The 25439-nt window shown below is 41.2% G+C and overlaps 1 protein-coding gene and 2 pseudogenes across 1 annotated transcript; all 3 read left to right on the plus strand.

Annotated features, from left to right (window-relative positions):
* The first annotated feature begins 952 nt into the window (after positions 1-952).
* On the plus strand, positions 953-1684 carry LOC148351392 (b(0,+)-type amino acid transporter 1 pseudogene; annotated as a pseudogene).
* A 9185-nt stretch (positions 1685-10869) lies between these two features.
* On the plus strand, positions 10870-24132 carry LOC148351393 (b(0,+)-type amino acid transporter 1-like). Its single transcript, XM_088354376.1, has 6 exons — positions 10870-11568; positions 21041-21174; positions 22064-22193; positions 22288-22412; positions 22511-22598; positions 23820-24132. The coding sequence occupies exons 1-6, from the start codon at positions 10870-10872 to the stop codon at positions 24048-24050; spliced, it is 1407 nt and encodes a 468-aa protein (XP_088210502.1). The 3' UTR covers positions 24051-24132.
* Positions 15693-16602, plus strand: LOC148351394 (b(0,+)-type amino acid transporter 1 pseudogene; annotated as a pseudogene).
* Positions 24133-25439: the final 1307 nt, after the last annotated feature.

The following is a 25439-nucleotide window of genomic DNA, read 5'->3' on the forward strand; positions in this document are numbered from 1 at the left end:
ATTTCATGAATTTATTGATAAATATAATGAATGCATGGTAAGAAATAGGATGCAAAGAAAAATGTGGCCGGCTGTATGAATGTTGGGGACACCGGGGACAAGAGTGGCAAATGTCAATGAAGACCTCCCAAAGCGCTTTACAATGTGCTTCACACTTTCCCCTTTACACACTAACTAACCAATAGCAGCGTCAGCCATGCAAGGCAACTACCTGCTTATTGGGGGCATTAGGTGTTCAGTGTCTTGCCCAAAGAAACTTCGACATAGGGAATTGAACTTGCGACCTCTTGATCCCAAGACGAGCGCTCGACTTCCTGAGCTACTGGCGCCCTAGTGGCACCAAATTAACACATTTTTATTAGTGGTACGTTTTATAACCAATTGTAAACATTTGAAGTATGAAGATTAACTGTAAAACTCCTGAAAAGCGTGCAAAAGTGTTAAGAAGTATGGTAGTACATATATAGTATATAGATACTTTATTCATCCCCGCAGGGAAATTCACAAATATAAAGTAAATATGAAAAACTACCAAAAAAATCAACCCTAAAATCAACTGACAAATGAACGAGACGACCCAAAAACCCCTAAAAACCACCGAAACCACATTTAGACTGGCCACAAACTTCTCATGCAACTAACAGGCTGTGGGTTTGAGACCCCCGGTGTAAATGATTATTGTGATTTGAGTTATTGTTGATAAATAAACGTTTTAGTCTTTTTTTAACATCCACGGTGTGGTGTGGGATCTCCGTTTTAGTTACTGTACGACCTCTTGTATACAGTAATAAAAACAGTCAAGTGTTACTTTTTCGCTTACTTTTCATTTTACGTGTGAGTCACTTAATCATTAACTTCTAAGCTGTTGTATGCAGGACCTTGGCCACAGAATTCAAGTATTTTTACAGTTAAAAGGCGCAAGGCAGCGGATGTTTTTCTATGGGCTGTGATCATGGAAGCTGAAACGCAAAAGCTCAGCCTCAAGCGTGACGTGGGCCTGGTTGGAGCCGTGTCCCTCATTGGCGGAACCATGATCGGTTCCGGGATCTTCATGTCCCCACAGACGGTGCTCGCCACCATCGGCAGCCCCGGTGCCAGTTTGGTGGTGTGGGCGTGCTGCGGCCTACTGGTTATACTAGCGTCTTTTTGCTACGCCGAGTTAGGGACCGTCATCAAGGAGTCCGGAGGAGAGTACATCTATATCCTGAGGACGTCGGGCCCGGTTGTGGCCTTTTTGTTGATCTTCAGCTCAGTCTTATTCGTAAGACCCGCTGGCGTGGTTGGCATCGCGCTGAGTTTCGCACAGTACGTGGTGGCACCCTTCTACCCAGATTGCGCTCCTCCTTTTTTGGTCATCAAGTGCGTGGCAGCCACGGCCATTATCACTTTGGCCACCGTAAACTGTCTTAACGTTCGTTTTTCCATGTCGTTGCAAGTGTTTTTTATGGTGGCCAAGGTCCTGGCGCTGGTGGTTATTATTGTGGGAGGTATTGTGATGCTTGCCAGAGGACACACGGAAAACTTTGAAGACTCATTTGATAACTCAAAGATTGGCATTAAACCGATTGGTATTGCTTTTTATCAAGGATTGTGGTCATATGATGGGTGGAACAATCTCAACTATGTGACAGAGGAATTAAAACGTCCAGAGGTACAGTAAATAATTTTTTATTTGACGCCTTGATGTCTTTTTTTACAATCACTGTCGATAAGGGACTCTTTTTCAAGTCGTAAAAAATAAGCTTGTAAAAAAATGTTTGTATGATTGTAAAGTTTATATCTAGGACGATCTTTTTGGTAGAGGGGAGCAATGATGGTTACTGAAACAACAGTAATTGCATTTACTAGTTACTTCATTTAAAAAGTCAAATTACTAACACCAAAAAGTAGCATGTTACTCTAAAAGTATCCATCTAGTTACAAGTTACCGTATAAACTCTTATTGAAGCTGACCCACTGAAGCTGCTGCAAAATACCCACATAATTAAAGAATTAGATTAAAATGCATAAACCAACTTGTGGAAGAAGTGAATTCTTCATATTTCTTGGCTTGAGCAATCTAGAGAGCTTGCAAACGAACACTTAGCTGAGACACTCCATATCAATTTTGTCTCTGGGCTTCAAACCACTAGAAGATCTCCATTTACGGGTACTTTCCGAGACGTCTTCTTTCTTGCTATGGGTATTGTGAATTGCAAGAATAAAAAGACCAAAATTCTGGATGCTTTTACAGTAAATTGTATGCCCACATTTGCCCCATTGATATCTATTGTTTTTTTCCTGTTCCTGTATAAACTACACCACCATTTCACATGCTACCTACCATTCTCTACTGGTGACACAACCAAATATGCACATATAAACTGACCCCCTAATTTTAGTATTTTATTTTTTAGTTGTAAATTCCACTTAAAGGCCAGTATGTACGCTCTGGGGAAGATCTCCAGGAAGAAAAATTCGTACTCTGTGCCATCATTACTGTATACAGTTGTACATTGTAGGTATATATAAACATGCCCAGGCTGTTATGGCGAATCTCGAGTTGGACGTAACTACGTGAGCGATGCAGTAACATGCAGCAATCAGAGGACTTAGCAATTCATAATCTGGTTTCAGTAAGCAGTAACGCTCCATGTGGTAACGACGTTTAAATTATAGCGCTTTATTAATTACACGTTATATTACTTGTTACCAAGAAAAGTAATTGCGTTCCAGGAACGCTTCCCTTTGTAACGCGTTAGTCCCAACACTGCTTGCTGGGGGTTGTCCATCGATTCGATGATGACCATCTTCTTTTAATTGTGAGTCTGCTGATGTTTGAACAGTCCGATCCTGGATCCACAGATGCGGTTACAGACAGAGCATGTGAAGGGGGTGCTGGGGGGAGCAGGGGTGGCCTGGCGAGCATGTCTCTTTGCACGCTTTGCTGCACGGTGTTGCATGCGCTATTCCTCCATGTAATCCACTCCCTGTGAGCAGTGGGAGCGCCAGAGGTCTCGGCAGGAAGCAAGTTCCTCCAGTGAGGAGGGGTTTATCCGACATCTCTTCAGGATGTTCTTCATTTGGTCTTTGAACCGCTTCTTCTGCCCACCAGCACTGCGTTGGCCTAGATGTAACTGACCATAGAGGATACAGCGTGGAAGTCTGTGGCTGGGCATTCGAACAACATGCCCCAGCCACCTGAGTTGGCGTTGGGCCATAATGGATTCCATGCTGCAGCTGCCTGCCCTCTCCAACACCTCTGTGTGCGGCACTCTGTCCCTCCATGTGATGCCAAGGATCTTCTGAAGACATCTTACATGGAAGGTCTCCAGGCTTCAGATGGCGTCTGTAGATGGTCCATGCCTCACATCCATACAGCAATGTGGTGATACATACAGCTCTGTAGACCAGCATTTTGGTGTAGAGTCTAAGGTTGTTGTTTTGAAAGACCCTTCTCCTTAGTCGACCGAAAGATGCTGATGCTTGCGTGAGACTGCTCTGGATCTCATCATCCAATGAGCAGGTGTCAGACACTATGCTCCCCAGATATTTGAAGGTGGGCACATGAGCAGGTGTTGCCCTGCTGCTGTGAGGATTATTGGGTTTGGTAAGAGGTCAGCACTGACAGGCTACCTCTGTCTTCTGGGTGTTGATCGTCAGTCCTGTTCTGGTGTATGCAGTTACAGCTGCCGAGAGAATGTTTTGCAGAGCTTCTGGTGTATGGGCAACCAGGGCACAGTCATCAGCATACTGTAGCTCAATGATGGTCTCTGAAGTCAGCTTGGTAGTTGCCTGTGGCCTCCTGATGTTAAACAGGTTACCATCAACCCTGAGGTTGATGGTAACTCCAGCCTGCTTCTCCATCCTTCTACGTAGCAGTGTTGTAACACAGACAAGAAAGATGTTGAAGGGAACTGGAGCCAGCACACAGCCTTGCCTCACTCCAGTTTCCACGCCAAAAGGCTATAAGCTGTGTCTTCCAACTACCACTCTGGCCGTCATCCCTGAATGGAACTGTGCAAGAATGGTCAGGTCCAGGGGATTTATTGTTTTTCAGGGTTTTGAATGCATGCAGGATTTCATTGAAAGTTGGCGGGAGGTCGAGGTCTGGCAATGTCAATGTTCAGGGAGCTCTGAAAGGACAATTTGGTCCACTGGGGTGGGCTGGTTGAGCAGGGTGTTGAAATGCTCAGCCCACCGCTTCACTATCATAGCCTGATCCTTGATTAGAGATGTTCCATCAGCAGATCTAACCGGTGCCAGGGAGCAGTTTCTGGGGCCATAGATGGTTTTTACTGCATCATAGAAACTGTGCATATCGCTTCTTTCAGCTTGAGACTGGATTTCATTGGCTTTTGAGATCCACCACTCATCTTGCAGTTTTCTAAGAGTTCTCTGGGCCTCGGAACGAAGGGCTTGCCATAGCTTTTTATGGAATTGAGATTGTGGGTTGTTCAGGGTGGCTCTGTGCGCCTTGTGCATTCTGTCCAGGAGGGTTGAGATCTCTCCGGCATTCTGGTCACACCAGTCCTGGTGTTTTTTAGTTTTAAAACCAACGGTTTGGGCTGCAGTGTCAAAGAGGGTGGTAGATATATAGGTCCACTTCTCATCCATCCCAGACTCTGACATGACCAGCTGCTCAATGTTTGCCAGCCTCTCAGCTAGGGAGCAACGGAAGTTGTCAAGGGTGTCGCTACTGGAGAGTTTGGCACAGTTGAGTGTCTTCCTCTTTGAACCACCCTGACGTGCTAGGGGCCGGACATGCATTCTGACCTTTGTCAGAATCATGCGGTGGTCGGTCCAGCAGTCTGCCCCACGCATAGCTCTTGTAATGAGCACGTCCTTCAGGTCAGCCCTCCTCACGATCGCGTAGTCGATCAGGTGCCAGTGTTTGGACCTGGGATGCATCCAGGATGCCTTATATTTATTCTTTTGTTGGAAGATGGTGTTTGTGATGGTAAGGTTATGTTCCACGCAAAGACTAAGAAGTCTCATGCCATTGGAATTAACTTTTCCAATGCCATGGGCACCAATCACACCATTCCAGTTTTGCAAGTTCTTTCCGACTCTTGCATTGAAATCACCAAGCAGCATGATTTTGTCATTCCTCGGGATGTGACTGAGGATGTCATCGAGTGCCTGGTAGAAGCGATCCTTCTCTTCATCATTCGATGGCAGTGTTGGTGCATAGGCACTAACTAATGTGACATGCCCAGTAGCCTAGATGGTAAGGCGCCCGCTTTGAGACTGGGAGGTCGGTGGTTCGCGCCCCGGCCGAGTCATTCCTAAGACTTAAAAAGTGGTCGGCGGCGCCCTCTGTTGGCTGCGGCTGCATCGGCTCGCTACAACGGGTCAGGTGCAATCGACATTTCGTTCTGTGTACATTGTTACACAGAATGACAATACAAGGAAATTATTATTATATTATTATTATGTCTGCATTTTGCAAGTGGGATGCGAAGAGTCATTAGTCTTTCACTGACACCCACTGGTGACTGTGAGCGTCAGCAGTAGGGTGTTCTTAATTGCAAAACCAACTCCGTGAAGATTGTGTCCGCCCATGGGGTATCCCTTCCAAAAGAATTTATAACCCTCCGCCTCTTCATTGAGTGAGCCTCCCTCAAGGAGTCTGGTCTCGCTGAGCGCTGCCACATCCACATTATTGCACTTCAGCTTGTTGGCAATGAGTGCTGTTCTGCGCTGTGGTCTGTCCAGACTGGTATCCAGGAGTGTCCTTATGTTCCATGCTGCAATTCTAAATGTTATTGTTTTTCGACCGCATAGTGGAATGTCCCGACAGGCGCGGTTTCCTGTCCGGGTACTGTGCTGAGTGGGCAATCTTTAGGCCACCTTTTCTAGGCCTTTCCCCAATTGGGGTGAGCAGTGCGGCCACTAAATAGTGCTGCTCAGACGCACAGGGGTCTGCCGGAAACCGCTGCCACTCAATCCCAGCTGCTAACGACCGTTGCCCAGTGCCGTTGACGTGCAGAGGTCCAGCTAAGAGCTTCCAGCTCATTCAAACCTGCTCCCGTCACTGGATACTCCATTGCCGCCAGACTTTTGTGGTCGGAGACTCAGGTAAAAGAGGATACCTGCGCAATGATGGTTTTTAAAGTGCACACAGGTCACCACACTCAGACATTACCTTAAAGGGATATAGTGTAATATTTGACCACTACCTGTCGCTTTATTGTGTACTGAAACTAAAACGAGGACTGCAAAGCACAAGATTAAACTACGAAGATTCAAAGTGACCAAGTCACAAAAACAAGACGACGTCTGTACTCAATCAATAAACTGATGAAAAATAAATAAAAATACTGGTTTATCTACGATATGTTTGCAAATTTCAGGAAAAAAAATACCCATTATCCTCAGTTTATTTTTTCTAATAATCTAAAATACATTTTTAAAAATCCCTAAAATTAAAGACTTTCAACAGAACTCCTCTCAAAGCGGATACTTATAATTCCACTTATGATTTAATATCGGAACGAGATAGTAATGAATAGCACGAATACAAAACACCCCACAACCCCCACTGCTAAAAAAACAAAGACATTTTAAAGGAACAAAGAGTAATATTTTGTCATGATTATTGATGTGATGCACCTGTGCCCGGTCATTTGGCGCCAACCGCCGCGGGTTCTGATTGGCTCCCTGTCACTATTTGAACCCAGTCCTGTCTGTTCTCTGTTGTCATTCCGTCTGCGAACCTCAGTGTATACTAGGCAAGCCTTTTTCGACCCTGACTCCCACCTGTCTCGTTTTTGCTCCCGTCTGTCTCTGGTTACGACCCCTTTTGTTCCTGACTACGTCTACTCTCCCGTTCTGGCTTACGACTCGTTTTCGACCCCGACCACGCCTTGCTCTCGCAGTCCCGGCTACCGACCCGTTTTTCTGTCCCTGAGACCGCCATTGCTCGCTACGGAAGATCCACTTCCGTGTTCGGATCACAATCCGATTACGAGAGCGACTTGCTTCCCGCGTCTAGCGAACACGGGATCGTGGGGGCAGCCCTTCCTTTGTCCTTTAATAAACTTGTGAGAAACGCAACGCAATTGGGTCCTGTTTCCGTTCTGGTCCTGACATATTTGACCACTATGTCGCTGTATGGAGTAATGCAACTGAAAATGAGGGCCACAAAGCACTACAGAGACTCAAAGTGACCAAATTGCACCATTTTTTGTCTCATGGTTTTTGCCTAGCCTTTCACAAGTTTTGTGTACCTATAGCAGCAAGATGGCAGAACATTATGTTGGCTCTCTCAAGGGGATTATCATGTTACGTAAAATAAATACAAATTTCTCGACCATTGAGTATTTTTAAAAATGCATTTCTATGTTATAGTTCATGCATTTTTGTTTATTATTTAAATGAATATATATCTCACCTCATTAGGGTCGCGGGCCATCTCCGGGCAGTGGGCAGGGGACACCCTGAACTGGTTGCCAGCCAATCGCAGGGCACACAGGGACAGACAACTCATTCGCTCGTTCACACCTAGGGACAATTTGGACCGGCCAATTCACCTGAAATGCATGTTTTTGGAACGTGGGAGGAAACCGGAGTGCCCGGAGGAAACCCACGCAAGCACGGGGAGAACATACAAACTGCGCACAGGAAGTCTGGAGCTGGATTTGAATCCACGACAGGTTCCCATGACATGAACTGTGCCGCACACGCGCCAACCACTGCGCCGCCGTGCTGCCCATGAATATATATATTTTTTAATGAACAAAGTTTTTGGGCCATTCATAGAAGCTAAATAATATACACTGTCCCCTTTAATCGTAGAAAAACATTAAAAGTTAGAGTATTATTGTTCACTACTCGATGGCAGACCACTTAATTATTCTTACAACCTCCTCAATAGGTGAAATGTGAACATCATTGTCAGTGAACACCATGCAGCAGGTAGCAAAATGTCCACCAACTGTGGTGGATGAAAGAAGGTGGATTTTGCCTCTTAAATAATATTAAACAAACCAGTGACGTGCGGTCAGAAAAAAATGTTTTAAATCAAGTCAAGTCATGTTTAGGGCTGCACAGAGCACAAATTATTGCAAACCAAAGACTATTATGACACCATCACCTGATCTAAACCTACATGAGGGCAAATAATACACAGATATTGTCAACATAAAATATAGGTTATTCATATGCTATAGAATAGAAGTATGTTTTAAGCTTCGATTTAAACATTTCCACTGAGGTTGCAGATCGAATCTCAGGGGGAAGAGCATTCCACAGCACCTGGGCCCGACATATTTAAAGATTTAAAGTCAGAACATTTAGTTCCGACTGTAGATTCATTCTGATCATTTTAAGTATTATTTCGTTATTTTCAAGGAAAACGAGGGTAAAAAATACTACACTTTGAAAAGTATGTTAAAGAATTTTCAAACTTAACTATCTTATCTGACAATAAAGATTGTATCCATCCAAGGGGCAGTAGATCATTGGTAAAATGACATCAAATACCTTGCTGAAGAAGCTGAGGTTAAAGGCAATGGACTGGCCATCTGAGCATGTGGCTTTCCTGAATAGAAACCCAACAGCCTTTGACTTTGCGGAGAAGTTGTCATGGAACAGTACAAAAGGTTTAGACTAGGCGTGTCCAACACACGGCCCACAAATCGCATCTGGCCCACCGACGGATTTAATTCATCCTGCAATACAAGGCTGAAAGAAACGCATGAGAATAATGAGCCGCATCCCATCAGAAAATTACCCGCGATTTTTAAAAATATGTCTACTGGATGTCGTCAAAGAGAGGCATCACAGCTGTTGCAGCTGACTACCATTTATTAAGCAGAGAATATTGGAGGAAACACCCATCCCGATATTACTTTACTTAAAGCTGAAGTCACGGACGCACTGTTCAAGGCCAAACTTTAAAGAAACCCGGCTAAATATGGTAATCTCAAAATGTGTGACGGTCGACCATTTAGCCTGGAATTCTTTAAACAGTCTTTAATGAATTCATCCTCAGTAAAAGGTTTGCAGTGCTTGGCGATTAGGGTTGCGACCGTGTTGCTCGCCTTTGTAGCATTTTCATTTGACTCACAGGGTGTCGTGAAAAAGCGCTGCTGTGCCTTCTAAACAGCCTCCAGTTGCTTCAACTTTTTACAGCATTTATCTCCCGTTGGCTTTTCGTAGTCAGCATGTTTTGTCTGGCAGTGCCTCTTGTTATTATATTCTTTGAAAACAGCCACAGTCTCTTGGCAAATTAGGTCGATACATTTGTTTCGGATGTTGGCAAAAAAATACTCAGACTCCTACTTGTCTTGGAAGTAGCAGCATTCCCAGTGGGCCAATAAAAATTTGATCACAACCGTAACTGGCCCCCAAGCCAGACTTTGGACACTCACGTGTGGGGCACGAATGTCTCTCTTAACTGCAACATTTTTTACTAAACTGCACTTTTTATTCCCAATGATTGGAAATTATCGGTTCACGCCTGGATTAAAAACAAAAATCCAAATTTAACAAATAGCACCTGAATGTCTTTGCAGAAGTTTCAAATCACTCTAGCTCTTTTCTATAGAACAAATAAAACCTAACTGCAAAGTTCCCAAATTCAGGCAAACATTTCCATTAAAAAGAAAAACATAAAAAGCAGGATAAGACATTTAAATCGGTCATAGTTGCCGTGGCGCCCAATTGGCCGCGCCCGTGTGTGTCACGGTTGCCATGGTGCCCAATTGGCCCCGCTCGTGTGGAGCCAGCTGCGGCTCGTTCGTAGATTGGCTTTCTGTCTATATTAAGCTCAGCGCTCTCTTGCTTCATTTGTCAGCCCGTCAAACGAACTTCTATGTATTTCTAGTCCGATATTGTTTCCGTTTATTTTTGTCTTGTTTAATTTCGGGTTCCCTTTTTGTTTCCGTCTGTTTTTGTCCTGTTTTTGTTCCAGTCTAGTTCTTCCTGTTTATTACAGTATCTTGATTCGTTATCTATCTTGTCTGTCCCGTCCTGTCCTGTATCGACCCCATCTGTCTGGTATAAACTCGGGCAATTGGAATCGATCTCGTCGGTCTCTGGCTTCTTGTCTTTCCATGCTACACCGGCTGCCTAACATGCATGACTCCCCATTTACTGTAAAATAAAGGCTTGTATCGCGATTGGGTCCTGATCCTGTTCTGGTTCATGACAAAATCATAAAATCAGTTATTTGGATCATAAATCTTAAAGTTTGCATGAGTTTCTTTGAGGTAAATAAACTGCAGTGAAAATGATTTTTTTTTACACTACGAAAAATGAAATGTTAACAAAGGCAAATAAATATTGATTAAAAAAAAACCTTAATAATCGTTTTATAATCTAATCTTACTATTATTATTTTTTATTATTATTCAGCCAGTATCAACCATCAACATGATATCTACCGGAAATCATTTTGTCACGCGAAGCTATCGACGTGACACGTCGCCTTCGATCGGCGAGTCATTAGGTGACCAATCATCCTTAATCAAAATCAGAATTCAAGACTCCCAGCCCAAAATTCCTAGCTCTCCAGCTAAGACAGACTTTTTATGCAATTTATTTAATAATCATGCCCCTGATTTAAAATGAGTCTTACACCCCAGGTTTAGACATTTCTACACTGTCTTGTAGACATGACGGGAATTGTCGTTTAGATTTTGTCTCTTGAAAATATAATTCCATCCATCGATTTTCAGAATCACAATAAGTGAAGAGGTGCTGTCATTTTAGTATGATACGTTCAAAGCTATTTAAAGAGATAAGAGTTTGACAAGTGTCGCCAAATAGATATGCCGCGGAGCCCATCAAGCTGACTTGGTTGACCTTTCACTGTTTACACAGATGTATCATTACCCAGCGCATACCCCAAGTGAGCAGTATTCCACCAGTTGTAGTCTGAAGATGGCAGGTGATAAACACGGGCTAAGCCTGAAAAGGGATGTCGGAATTATCGGAGCGGTTTCTTTCATCGCCGGCACTATGATGGGGTCAGGGATCTTCATCTCCCCCCAGTACGTGCTGGCCACCATCGGCAGTCCTGGGGCTAGCCTGGTAATCTGGGCGTCCTGCGGGCTCATAGCCATGCTAGGGGGACTCTGCTACGCAGAACTGGGAACTGTCATTCCCGAGTCTGGCGGGGAATATACCTACATGCTAAGGACGGCAGGGAGAGCCGTGGCCTTTATGTTTGTTTTCAGCTTCATCATGGTCATGAGACCCGCCAGCGCTACAGGGATAGCGCTGAGTTTCGCCGAGTACGCCGTGGCTCCTTTTTACAAGGATTGCCCCCCTCCGGATCTGGCGGTGAAATTTACGGCCGCCGTGGCCATCCTCGTTCTGGCCCTTGTGAACTGCCTGAGCTCCAGGCTGGCCACCGCCATCCAGGTGGTCTCTATGGTGGTCAAAGTGCTTGCACTGACAGTGATCATTGTCGGTGGAGTTGTGATGCTGTTCGACAAAGGCGCTGGAAACTTTGAGAACGCTTTTGAAGGAACCAATTTGCATGTCAAGTCCTTTGGGATTGCTTTCTATCAGGGCTTGTGGTCCTTTGATGGATGGAACACTTTGAATTATTTAACGGAAGAACTCAAACACCCCGAAGTAAGGTTTCGCTGTATTTAATATTTTTCTAAAAGTTGATTTATTGTTCTATTTGGTCAGGGTGCTAACAAGGCAAAAGAGGAAAAAGTAGTAATGAGCATATTATATAAGTCTGCAATTTTTTTTATTTTGCTATAAAATTTAATATTGAAAAAAATATCAAACGTGAACTAGGAAGAGCACATTAGAGAACATCAGAGCATGAGACGCGAAACTATTTTTGTACCCACATTTCAGGATTTTTTGTCCCCATAGGGACTCAGTCTTACTCTTTGGATTTTCCATCCCAGCCTGGGGGAGTAGAATGTCTTTCTGGGAAATCGGTTGAGTTAGTGAAACAAATGCCAAGTCAGTTTTTTGGGCAATTTTCACATCTAGGTTAGTCTACCTGACTACCTGTAAAAGATTATGTTGATATTTAATGTTTTTCTGGCCTGGGAGAGTGGAATATCTTTCTGGGGAAAGAAATGTGAGATAGCTTTTTTGGGCATTTTTCAAATCTAGCGTAAGCTACCTGACTGCCTACATTTCCCCTCAAGAGTATTAGATAATTTGGTGAAATCAAATGTGTAGTTATACTCCAATTTACAATATTATTATTTTACTGAAGAACTCAAATACCGAGAAGGAAGGTTTTGATGCGTTTACTCGTTTTCTAAATGTTGATTTATCTTTTTTGTGGCTAATACACGTGAGAAAAAAACAGTCATAAGTGGATTATCTGCCATATTAGATACATTTGCAATTTCTTTATTTCACCATAAAATTCAATGTTAAAAAAATATGCAATTGCAAAAATAATTACACATACTAGAACATATGTGAAACCTGCAGTGCTGGGAAGATTTTCCTCAGAAGGTAATAAATAATTTAACTAATCAAATGTTTAGGTATAATCTAATGTTTAATGTTACGATTTAACACCCAGAAGTAAACCCTTGATGCATTTACAATCTTCTTGTCACGGTTGCCATGGCGCCCAATTGGCCCCGCCCGTGTGGCAACAGCTACGGCCCGTTGACAGATTGGCTTCCCTTCTATTTAAGCTCAGTGCTCTTATTCACCCTTTGTCAGTCCGTCAACGAATCTCTGCACCCGCAAGACGTGGGTTTTGACTCGGTCTGATTACCTGTTGGTTTTGTGTCCGGTATTGTTCCCATCTATTTTTTCCTGTTTAATATCGATCTTCAGTTTTGTTCCCGTCTAGTTTGTCCTGTTTAATTTCGCTATCCATTTTTTATATCAATCCTGTCCGTTCTGTCCTGTCCGATATCTGTCTGTGCAATTGGTATCGATAACACAAGAGATAAAGTAGTATCGAGCATATTGGATGCCATATTAGATAAATTTGCATTTTTAAATTTTACCGTAGAATTCAAAGTTTAAAAAATTCAAAATTTAAAACATATTACACATACAGTACTGGAAAATGAATGAAACCCACAGTGCTGGGAAGATTTTTTCCCCAACATGAATTGAATTATTCGTGAAATCAAATGCTTATTATTACTCCAAGCCACATTACTGACGTTGAAAATCACAGACTTGAAAATACAGAAAGATAACATTACTTAAATAATAGAAGTTGTAAATTTAAAGGGGCATTGTGTGTTATCATGGTTCCCTACTGGTGAAAAAACTTTATTCTTTAAAGAAAAAGCAATTTTGTTATAATTATCATATAAATGCATTTTTATAATAGCACCTGAATGCTATTATATTCAGACAAAAGAAACTAAATATGAATAAAATTACTAAATTTTGTGCAGACTTGGGGAGTAACGGAATACATGGAACAGCAAAAATGATGTTGGCAAGCTGTTTGGATTTATTTTCATTTTGTTTCTGTTGCATTTTATGTTAGTTTTGCCGGAGATCAAAGAGATCAAAGCCAGGAGAGAAAGCTTACCACGTGTTGTGAGTCATCATTTTATTCATATTTAGTTTCTTTTGTCTTTTATTAGTATATTTGGTATTGGAGTAATCCAAAAGTAATTGAAAGTAATCAAGTTAAAGTAACCCTACCCAACCCTGTTTGTAGCACGTTTCCAGTGCCAGTATTCAATACAGTGACCTATAGTAGTCAAATAATACTCACCGTCCCTTTCTAAAACCTCATTTCTTGGGTGCAAAACAATGTGAACCTCTCCAGATGATATTATGCTAAGTGAGCCTCATTTTCTGCTATATATCTTTATGAAGTGACATTTTCCATTCCACATCAAGTTGGGTTTAAGGTCAGGACTTTGGCCGGGCCAATTTATAACACAAAAGTTGATAATCCTCAACCTTTTATTGGTTGTATTCCCGGAATGCGTTGGAGCATGATCCTCTTGAATGATTCATTTTCTCCAGAGTTTCACCTTCAAAATGGATAGCTTCAGTTAAGATATTACAATACTCTTACATTTTCATTAATCGTTGGACTATGCGGTGCTGTCCAGGTTCTAGTATGGATGAAAAGCAAGCCCAAGGCTAGGGAGTTTTTTTTTTTTTTTTTGCTTTTCGTTGTTTCACTCGAAAATTTTAATTAGATTTAGTTCTTTCAAAATATATATTTTATTATTTAATTTTAAAAACATAATCAAAAAGAAAACAGGTCTTAATTTTGAACCATATTTTTTTCAGACCAATACCGATAATCATACACACATCTTGAGTAGTCACTGATACTGATAACATGTATAGATAGCAAACAATGTAAAAAGAATATATTTTCAAATAAATTCATTACATATTTTCAGCTTCCTGATTGTAGAATGCCCGCTAGAAAGCAGCCGATACTGATATCGGCTCATCAGGGTACTTTAAAGAGAAGTGCCGTGGATTTTACACCTAGGCCTTCTGTTTCAGTATGAATTAGTGATGTGTCGTTCACAAACAACCCAGCTCTATAGGCCTGCTCTTGGAAGTGAAATTTCCTATTTTATTTATGCTGGTAGAGTCAAAACTCATTGTCTTTAGGTCAAATCAGGTTTCCTACAAAAAGGTTATTAAATATAGATATTTTTCGCTACACAAAATAAGATAAAAATATGATGAAAATATTTATTTCTTTAGAATTAATACAAAAAATGAATCTATCAGTGATAAATTAATCCATAATTCACTAGGGCTGCACTTAAAGGGACAGTGTGTATTATGAAGTGCCCCCTAAAGGTAAAAAATGTCATTAACAAAAAAAAAGAATATTGTTTTTTTTTTTGCATTTTTTAAAGATTCTTATAGGTCGAGAAATTAGCACCTTTTTACAAGACATGAATCTTGCGTGGAGGGAGATTACATCATTGTTCTCTGTCTTGCTGCTACGGGCACTTGAAAAAACTAAAATCTGTTGAAAGTCCGGGCCAAAAAATGGTGCTTTGTGGTCACTTTTAGTCTCCGTAGTTTGTATTCTTACTTTTGCTTTATCATACTCATTTTTATTTGCACCACACAGTACTGTGAAATGTAGTGGTCAAATAATACACAATATCTCTTTAAAACTGTGTCGTGCGTTCAGGTGCATTTAGGAAATATCTCTAAAAGTTTTTACTCCTTTTTATTCAAAAACAAACAAACTAAAATGTTAACAGGAAGGACACATGAATGGTATTAAGGATATCTGAAAGACGAGTTACACCACTCAATAAAGCAATATCTAGCGGTCAAATAATACCCAACTGCTCTATAAAATTGTGTGAATCTTTCAGGTGCGCTTAGGAAATACCACTACATGGTTTAATGTTTTTTTTTATAAAAAATAAAAAGCTAAAACATAAACAGAAAGAACAGATGGATGAAAAAAAGGATAGCTGAAAGATGGGTTGCACCAAACAATACAGTGATATCTAGTGGTCTAATTATACACACTGTCCCATTTAATTTCATGTTAAGGCGAAAGCCTCACCCTATCATCCAGAGGGGTTCAAAAGGCCCGCGGGCCACGAGTTTGAGATCCCTAACGTACAAGGATTTTATAGCCAAAATGATTTTTAATGGCTTTTTATGCTCTCCAGAGAAACGCAAAAATTTTACTATCAGATAAACATTTACAAGGAGAGCAGATTAAACCTTTAAAGAGACGCAACTTCACAACACGGAGACTTAACGGCAACACAATGGCGTCCAAAGAAGCGGTGAAAATGAAAAGGGAAATCGGGTTGATAGGCAGCGTGGCATTTATTTCAGGAGCTATGATCGGATCGGGTATATTCGTATCCCCGCAGTTTGTCCTGGACTACGTCGGAAGTCCTGGAGCTAGCTTGTTGATCTGGGCCCTCTCTGGACTTGTGGCCATGTTGGCGGCTATTTCCTACACAGAGCTTGGGACCATCATTCCGGAGTCTGGCGGGGAATTCATCTACCTACTACGGATCTACGGGTCATTTCCTGCTTTCTTTGCAGCCATAAGTTTTGTTCTCGTCAGTCGACCATTCGCAACAGCCGCAGTGGCAATCAGCATTGCGGAGTACGCAACGGCCCCGTTTTATAGTGGATGTGAACCCCCACAACTGGTGGTGAAATGCATTGCGGCCGTGACTATACTGACCGTCTCCACCGTAAACATTTTGAACGTTCGCTTAGCGATCAGAATCCAGGTTGTCTTCCTGGTGGTAAAAGTGTTAACTTTGATACTTATAGTCATCGGAGGAATTGTGGCGGTCAGGCAGGACCATCGTGTCATTGTGCAAAACTTTAATGTGGATGATGCATTTAAAGGCACTCGGTACTCCATCGGCACCTTAGGGATGGCTTTCTATCAAGGACTTTGGTCTTATTCTGGATGGGGCAATTTAAACTGTGTCATTGAGGAACTGAAAAACCCTCAGGTGAGATTGAATTAAATACAATAGAAATCTCTTTGACATTCATAACAATTTGGTGAACAATGTTAAAAAATAAGCTTAAAGAGTGTCAAGAAAAAAAACTTAATTTCCGGCCTACAAGCGGGCACTTTTTTTCTACATTTTAAACTCTGCGTCTTCCAAACACACTGCGGCTTATTCTTTTTTTTTTTTCGCGAGGCGATTGTCCCAATGGTGTCGGCAGTGACTTGGAACACGGCCTAGGAGAACCCGACCGTAATTAAAACAAGGTATCGCGAGGGAACGCTGCGGGTAATGATGCAATGTTATTTCTGCCAAGTGCTCCGAATCTCAAAGGGAAGAAATTCAATGAAGTGTGGTTAGGTACCGACAGGATATAACTTCCTTCAGCAACCAAATGCCTTGTCATCTAATTAGCGACACGCATGGATGGATAAATGAGATTCCAACTGTCACACGTTGTGCCGCGATCAAGACACTTGTTTGCGGACTGTTCTCAATCAACTAGAGCAGTCATTATTAATTAAAGTGGCATTAACGAATACGCAGGAGCGCAAGAAAAACATTCCCAAAACTCAATGTACTGTACAAAAATTTAGGGTGTACTAAAAGACTGTCTGCTTCCTTCGACGTTCCTTCTTATAAATAAATAGACTTGTACCATTATTTCCAATATGGTAATCCCTCCTACCCTTTCGATTGACACCACTATCGCAGGCTTTCTTTGCGGTCCACAGCTTGCATTAGTCTATATGGGCCTGTTTGAAAAAAAGGGATATTGCTTCCTGTAGCTCCGAATATCGTCAGCGAGTATTAACAGTTTCGAATGATAATTGACAATTGGTTAGTCATATCTGATAAGGTACCAGGTAAGGCTTCAAGTGTCTCGTGTCCATGGCGCCCAATTGGCACCGCCCGTGTGGCGCCAGCTGCGACTCATCAACATATTGGCTTTCTGTCTTTTTAAGCTCAGTGTGCTCGCTCTTACTTTGTCAGTCCGTCAACGAACCTCTGCCCCGCAAGACGTGGGTTTCGACTCGGTCCTGTTCCTGTTGGTATTTCCTGTCCGGTATTGTTCCAGTTTATTTTGTCTTGTTTAATTTTGGTTTCCAGTTTTGTTTCCGTCTATTTTTGTCCAGTTTATTGTTTCCTCTAGTTTTCGTTCCCGTCTAGTTTCTCCAGTTTATTTTCGATATCCTGATTCCTTATCTATCCTGTCTGTTCCGTCCTGTCTGGCATCGACCCCATCTGTCCCATATCAACTCGGGCAATTGGAATCAATTTCCTCAGCCTCTGGCTTCCTGTCTTTCCACGCCAGACCACTGCCTAACATGCATGACACCCCATTTCCCGTAAAATAAAAGGCTTGTGTGAGAATGTCACGCATTTGGGTCCTGATCCTGTTCTGGTTCTTGACATCAAGTTATTGTCTCACCTGATTTCCAGCCAAGATGCCAATGCTAAACGCAATTGCGGGCATTTAACTGCAAATAAATAAATAGATAAATAAATAAATAAATAAAACCCTTGTATTTATTTAGGATTGGGACAAAACCTCAGAGTTGTACCTTTCATAAGAGACCAAAACCATCCAGATTCTTCTGATGGTTCAAGAACAGCATTCACTTTACCTTAGATGTGTCTTGGATTGGGATTTTAGGCGAATTTTACAAGAAAGTTAAAGTGTTAAAAATCAAACAATGTGATCATCTGGTTATTTTTTTTTCACATTCTGTCTTATGTTTTAGGTTAACCCTTGTTGACAATTACAGGCCGCTCTAGTATTTTAAAAGGGAGAACTTGCACAATTGGTGGTTGACTAAATACTTATTTGCCCCACTGTACCAGAGGAGCGGAACATTTTGGGCTTTGACAAAAACAAAAGATAAATCTGTGTAAAAATTCCCAAATCCCACCTTCACACCATCCTTTTGTCCAGACTGAATACTACAAGTGGTTTGATTAGACTCTCTAGCCCTCCAACAGTAAATCCGAGCATCTTTACAACCAATTTTTGCAGGGTGGGCAAGTTGAACTCTTTCAATTCCAACATATGGAAAGTGTCTTGCTTGACTGTTGGGACCCAGTAGACTTTGGACACCTTAGTTCACTTACAAGTCAGTCACATGACGCTCACAGTATATACATTACCTATGGATATTTAAAGTCTTAGTTTAACCAAAGAATTATGTTTTGAATGGAGGACCAATTTTGACATATGTAGAAATAAATCTATAAATAAATAAATACCTACAAATATATGCCATATAAAACAACACATAAATCATGTAGTACCTTAATATACGACATAAACTCAATTTATTCATACATTTATGCATTTTGTTATTTATTTTCGGTATTATTGTCGTGTATTTTGATTTCATCTCAACAAAATTTTATTCAAATATGGGGGTGGGTCAAACTGGCTATGCTTTTTGTCATGGCTAAAACTTGAGATTGTAGCAGAAAGACGAAATTAACATACTCTGGGTCGGAAATTTAGGTTTTTGATAGCCCCTTTCATCGGAGGTACGTGCTTCCAGAATCGGCTCAAGGAAGAACATGCTTCTCCTTTTTCAGGAAGTTCATTTATTGTAAAACACAAGAAGGAAATTGTCAAAAACCAGATAAGGATCAGGACCCAAACGCGTGACGTTCTTTCACGAGCCTTTTATTTTACGGGAAATGGGGAGTCATGCACGTTAGGCAGCAGTCTGGCGTGAAATGATAAGAAGCCAGGGACTGGCGAGATCGATACCAACTGCCCAAGTATATATCGGACGGATGGGGTCGATACCGGACATGACAGACAGACAGGATTGATGAAGAAACAAGATATCGAAAATAAACAGGACAAACAAGACGGGAACGAAAACTGGAGAGAATAATAAACAGGACAAAAATAGGCGGGAACGAAACTGGAAATCGATATTAAACAGGACAACAATAAACGGGAACAATACCAGACTGGAAAAACCAACAGGAAAACAGGACAGAGTCAGAACCCACGTCTTGTGGGGCAGAGGTTCGTTGACGGACTGACAAAGTAAGAGAGAGCGCACTGAGTTTAAAAATACGGAAAGCCAATCTGTTAATGAGCCGCAGCTGGCGCCATACAGGCGGGGCTAATTGGGCGCCATGGCAACCGTGACAGAAAGTACATATATGATTAGTTTATATGAACACAGGAAATGAATCTGATTGGTTTAGACAGGAATCACATATTTCAATGCAGTGTATAATGTTGGTCGCTAGATGGCGTGCGAGTATGATAAATGAGTAATAAGGAAAGTGAAACTTTATAAACACAAAGGGACTCTGTGTGCCTCTCGAGCAGACTTGAAATGTTGGAGGCAAACTTTCCCAAAAACGAAACTTCTCTGTAAGAAGAATAGAATGTGGGGGGAAAAGCCATCTTTTGACCTGGGAGGTGCTTGCCTCTGAACACCAAATGGAATCGTAAAACCACAGTTATTGAGCACTATAGAAATATAAAGGTATAAAGATATGAAAGGAAAAGTATATATCGGGTATAAGAATACAGAATATAGTCTAAATGGCACATTTGGACCATAAATTCCCTTACACTTTTCACCTGGTTGGTAGGTGTAGTAGCTTATTCATTCATCACGCTCAACCAATAGGTGATAATAATAATTTTGTTGTGACAAAGTACGCATAAAAATACAAGACCAAATATACGACAAAATACATGAGAAAATAAATGTTAACATGCATAAATAAATGAATAAATTGCATTTATATCATATATTTAAGTATTACATGATATGTTTATCTCATCTCATCTCATTGGCTGTACCGCTTATCCTTATTAGGGTCGCGGGGGTTATGTAATCTATTATCTATATGTCATATATCTGTAGGTAGTAATTTATACATTTACTTTTACATATTTTCCATAGTTTCTAGAATGTACGAAGAAGCTGCAGAAAAGCACACCAACAGTGGCATGCAAAGTCACAGACAATGTTGGAGACGCTTGCTTGTTATTACTTTATTACTATGTTATTACTATGTAATCATATGTTATCACTAGGTTATTTCTAACTTAAATTTTATCGTCAAATATCTTGTCAATATACAGCACAAATGCAATTACTTTCTTCTCCCCACGTGCAAACATGCAATAGATAAGGCACAATACAACAGACCAACAGCGGCAAGGTCAAAGTTTTCTTTTGTCGTTTTTAATTTGGTCAAAAATTATAAAAATATATAGGTTTCGAATGAAAGATGTGCAAAGTATTGCCGAAATCAGAATAGAGCAGTTTTGCATTCATTTGGTAAAAGGCGAAAGGGTAGGAGAGGTTGGGGCAGGGGAGAGAGTTCTGAGTTCTGACAGCCTAATAGAAGAAGTTGTCCTTTAGCCTGCTGGTTCTTGAAGCCTGCTGGTTCTGGCGTCTCAGGTTCCGATTCAGGTTCATTATTGGAAGTAGATTTAAGTAGATTCAGTTAACCACTAAAGAAATAATTTTGCTTGAAAATCTCAATGACCCAGCACTGGTGAGCTATTATTAGCACAGTTCCGCGGGCACTTCAGCTGTCCTTAGGGGGCACCATTTTGTAGACACCTGAGTGAGATAAGCACATCTAATAATTTGTACAGTACACCTCTCAATCTCGAATGATTTTATCCGTTGCAGAAGAATCTTCCGAGAGCAGTGGTCCTTGCCATCTCGCTGGTAACCGGCTTGTATCTACTGGTCAACGTAAGCTACCTGACTGTTATGACACCAAAAGAGCTCATTTCATCCAGTGCAGTGGCCGTCACATGGGGGTGAGGAGTGCCTGTATAAGACGTCATTTGTCTACCTTGACTCACTAAACGAGTACTCTGATTTCTTCCTAAAATATTGAAAGGAACAAGATTGAATTTATGAGTTTTTATTCACGCCACATGTCATTAAAGCAGTGCTTCTCAATGATTTTCTACTACACCTCCCTTGGAAGAAGAAATCCTCTTTTTTTACATTGTCTCGCTCTCTGTCTGCCCTTTGCTCCCTGTCTGTCCTATTTTGTTTTATATCTGTTTTCTCTCTTTCACTCTGTCTTTTTCACTTTCTCTCTCATTTCTCTGTTTCTCTTTTGTTCTGTCTTTCTTTCTCTCTTTTCTAGTCTTTTTCTTCTTCTCTCTCTCTCCCAATAATTTGTACACTCTCTCTGTTCTCTCTTTTTCCCACTTTCTTTGTTCAATCTTTCTCTATTCTCTCTCTCACGGTCTCTTATTCTTTCTTTTTTTCTTTCTCTCTCTGTCTTTCTCACTTTCGTTTTCTTTCGCTATTTATCTCTAAAACTAATCTACTCGTCTGGCCCCCATGAGAATGTTTTTATACCATATGGCCCCTTAGCTAAAATGAGTTTTACACCCCTGTTCTAGATGGACACATCACATTGCGAATGTCTATTTCCTGGCAATAACTCATTCAGTCCGCATGCACAACGTTAGCTCTTTTACTCATTTGCTGGCCTCTAGTGCCCAGAGAGAGTATTTGGTTTGTATTTATTTAAAAAAAATCACAACTTTGAATAGAAATGACCTAGAAACTCCCTTATTTGACATACGCAAAAATGTATGGCAGGCCGGATTAAATCTCTCACCTCTTATTATCTACATGGGTCCAACATGGATGTGTGGAAGCTCACCATTTGCAATTTTGTCTGTGCAGGAACAAGGTGTTAGGATCCTGGGGATGGATCATGTCCATAGCTGCAGCTTTGTCCGCGTTCGGCTCACTCAATGGGACGTTCTTCAGCGGTGGCCGTGTTTGCTTTGTTGCTGCACGTGAAGGACACATGGTGAGAAGTTTGCTGTCTTGAATAGACAGTGTGTGAAATTTCTGTTACAGTTAAGACTTGTCGCAACAAATAACCTATTGTCTGTTTATTCTAGCCGGATATTTTGTCCATGGCCCACGTGCACAGATTGACTCCAGCCCCGGCACTCATTTTCACTACTGTTGTCTCTCTGCTGGTTCTCATTCCTGGAGACTTTCAGAGTATCGTCAACTTCTTCAGGTGATCACAGGTTCAAGATTTTCCATCCAATATCTTCTAAGCAAGCATATTGGACCTTTCATTTTTAACCTTAAGCCAATCTTTTCTCTGTATGCAAGTTTCACTGCCTGGTTTTTCTACGCCATCACAATTTCTGGCCTCCTCTACCTCAAGATTAGGAAACCAGAACTCCCAAGGCCATATAGGGTATGAAGTATTTTTTCCCCAAACCCGAGCAAGTGTGATAGAAGGAAAATGATGAAGATTATTGGAGTTTAAATGCATTTCATTTTGCACTAGTTCAAATCAAATCTTTAAAGGGACATTGTGTGTTATTTAACATGTTTGATGACTTTGGTGCTCAGTCGCCAGACTTCTCAAGTGTGCGGAGGATGGAGGAAAACCGAGAGATTCCCTTTTTCACAGTGCATGCCCTCTAAATACAGAATACTGTGATGACATCTGTCAACATTTATGACGCCCCTCTAGAGGAGGAATTAGTCCATGTTTTTGCCAACGTTATTCATGTAACAACAATGGTGGGCAGCTAGGCCTTCAGTCGTGCTACTTTTGGAAAAAAACATCAATAATAACCTCATAAAATTGCAATATTATTTAGTAAAATAGCCACATTTTATTCACCAAGTATTATTTTTATTTGTGCACAAAATCCACCTCCCTTTTTCCCTCAAGATTTCAATTATTCTGCCGAACAGATCCTCTGTGTGTTCCATCAAGAAATCCTTTTTTATCATCATCGAAGCTAAAAGTCGAGCATGTCCTGTAGTCTGTCCAAAGGTTTTACACGACTCAGGGCTGAAAATGTCTGATCGACAAATAGGAACCTTTTCGTTGCGATACTTATGTTACCACCACCTAGCCAATCGTTCATTAAAATCACTGACATTTCCCTAGGCCCAAAAGAAGGCGCTGGCTCGCCAACTCAGAATCTAATCGGATAAACAAATAGTTTCATCACCACATAAACAATACAATAGAAATACTACAAAAATAATACTACAGTAATACTGACATACAGAAATGCTATTGCGGAAATATTACAACAGAAATGCTATAAAAATACTTGTACAGTAATTTTCACACACAAATACTTCCTACTACCCACTACAAAGATACTTCAACAAAATTATTTAGACAGAAATACTACAAAAATACTACATTTACAATACAAAAAATATATTATGGAAACACTATAAAATCATTGCTGTAAAAATAACATAAAATACTACAAAATAAAAGTACAGTACTACTAAAACACTACAGAAATCTGACTGCAGAAATACCACAAAAAATACAACTACGGTAATACAATACTACTATTATTACACAGTGTCCCTCTAACAACAAGGGAATAAAACACAAATGTAAAAACTTTCACCTCTGTGCTCTTCTCCCCTTTTGATTCAGGTACCCTTTATACTTCCTATCCTGGTCCTCATCGCAGCAGTATTCCTTGTGCTGGCCCCAATCATTGACAATCCTCAGATCGAATACCTTTACGTGACATTATTTATCTTCAGTGGGATCTTCGTCTACATTCCTTTCATTCACTACAAGCTGTGCCCAAATCTTTTGACAAAGTTAACTATATTCTTACAATTGTTTTTACAAGTTGCCCCAGCAGAGAAAAACCTGTGACATTAGCTGAAAGACTTGGGCTGCTTTCCGATATACACTAAATCACTTTTCCACAATATTGAATAACAGGGTTCATACACCTTTTCCATGGCTGAATTCAAGCACTTTTTAAACAGATACCCAAATTCTAAAACATAAACAATGTGAGATAATGCTACATGTTTTTTGCATAATATCTAAAAGTATCTTGTTGGTTTATTCCATATATTGTCTGAGATAATGCATTTTGAAGAGTCTGTTTGGTCTTTGACTTCTGGATCTGTGACGTCATGCGAAGAACACCAGCACCCTAGAAAGGCAGTCACCCTATTGATTTACATGTTAACTAGTCAAAAAGGTTTTGAGTGTTTTAAGCAAAGTTTTGGTATTTTTTTGTAGATAATGCCTAGGCGTTGTGTCACAGGTGGGTCCAGCAATGGTAGAGCAAATTGTGAGCAGACAAAATGGGGCAAACTGGCCAAAAATAACACACACGGAGCTAATGTGGGGCTAAACCAGCTAAGACACGGCAGGCTAGCCGGCAGCTAATAATGGCTAACCGGGAGTGATAGGCGGAAAAACGGGAAGCTGGCCGACCAAAAGCATGCAGTAGGCAGCCTGGATAACTGCGAGCCAACAACAACAACAAAAAACGCGGCAATAAACACGAACCTAGCTGTAAATATACCAAATTATCACGGCAGGTTAGTCGGATGCTAAGGGGCATACCGGGACCAATCGGCGGAAAACCGGGAGGCTGGCCGACTGAAAACAATTTATTTGGTACTATTAAAAGAAGAGGGCGCCACAGCAGCTGAGTGGTTAGCCCGTCCGTGGCACAGTTCTAAGGTCATGGGTTGAAATTCAGCTACCAGGTTTTCTGTGAAAAGTTTGCATGTTCTCCCCGTGCTTGCATGGGTTTCCCTTGGGCACTCCGCTTTCGTCCCATGTTCCAAAAACATGTATATCAGGTTAATTGGCCAGTTCAAATTGTCCCTAAGTGTGAATGTGCGAGTGAATGGGTTGTCTGTCCCCGTGTGCCCTGCGACTGGCTGGCAACCGGTTCAGGGTGGCCCCTGCCCACTGCCCAAAGATGGCTGGGATGGGCTCCAAAACCCCCACAACCCTAATGAGGAAAAGCGGTGCAGATAATGGATGGATTAAAAGAAGAACTCCAATGTGAATCAACCCATAGCCCAGTTGTTTGAGGTTGTTGAGTGTTGCCTGTCGGAAAAAAGAACCAGGAAACCTGACAAATCCTAAGCCAACAATTAAACCCAGCAGCTATCATTCAATGAATAGGGCATAGAAAATGGAACTGAGTTTCTGTACTTCATTTAAGTTGTGTTCGCTGCTGTCTATGTTTAGTCTATGTCATGTCAAATTTTTCATGTTTTTCTTACTGACAAA

This window comes from Urocampus carinirostris, chromosome 15 (assembly GCF_059441175.1).
Source record: "Urocampus carinirostris isolate Australia breed hairy pipefish chromosome 15, RoL_Ucar_1.0, whole genome shotgun sequence".
Lineage (NCBI taxonomy): Eukaryota > Metazoa > Chordata > Actinopteri > Syngnathiformes > Syngnathidae > Urocampus > Urocampus carinirostris.

What these genes read in the sequence shown, in the direction of transcription:
- LOC148351393 (XM_088354376.1), top strand. Translation starts at nt 10,870, where the DNA reads ATGGCAGGTGATAAACACGGGCTAAGCCTGAAAAGGGATGTCGGAATT. An exon ending in AAGAACTCAAACACCCCGAA is followed by an intron (nt 11,569 to 21,040) that starts GTAAGGTTTCGC and finishes TATCCGTTGCAG; the next exon opens with AAGAATCTTCCGAGAGCAGT. An exon ending in CTGCACGTGAAGGACACATG is followed by an intron (nt 22,194 to 22,287) that starts GTGAGAAGTTTG and finishes TGTTTATTCTAG; the next exon opens with CCGGATATTTTGTCCATGGC.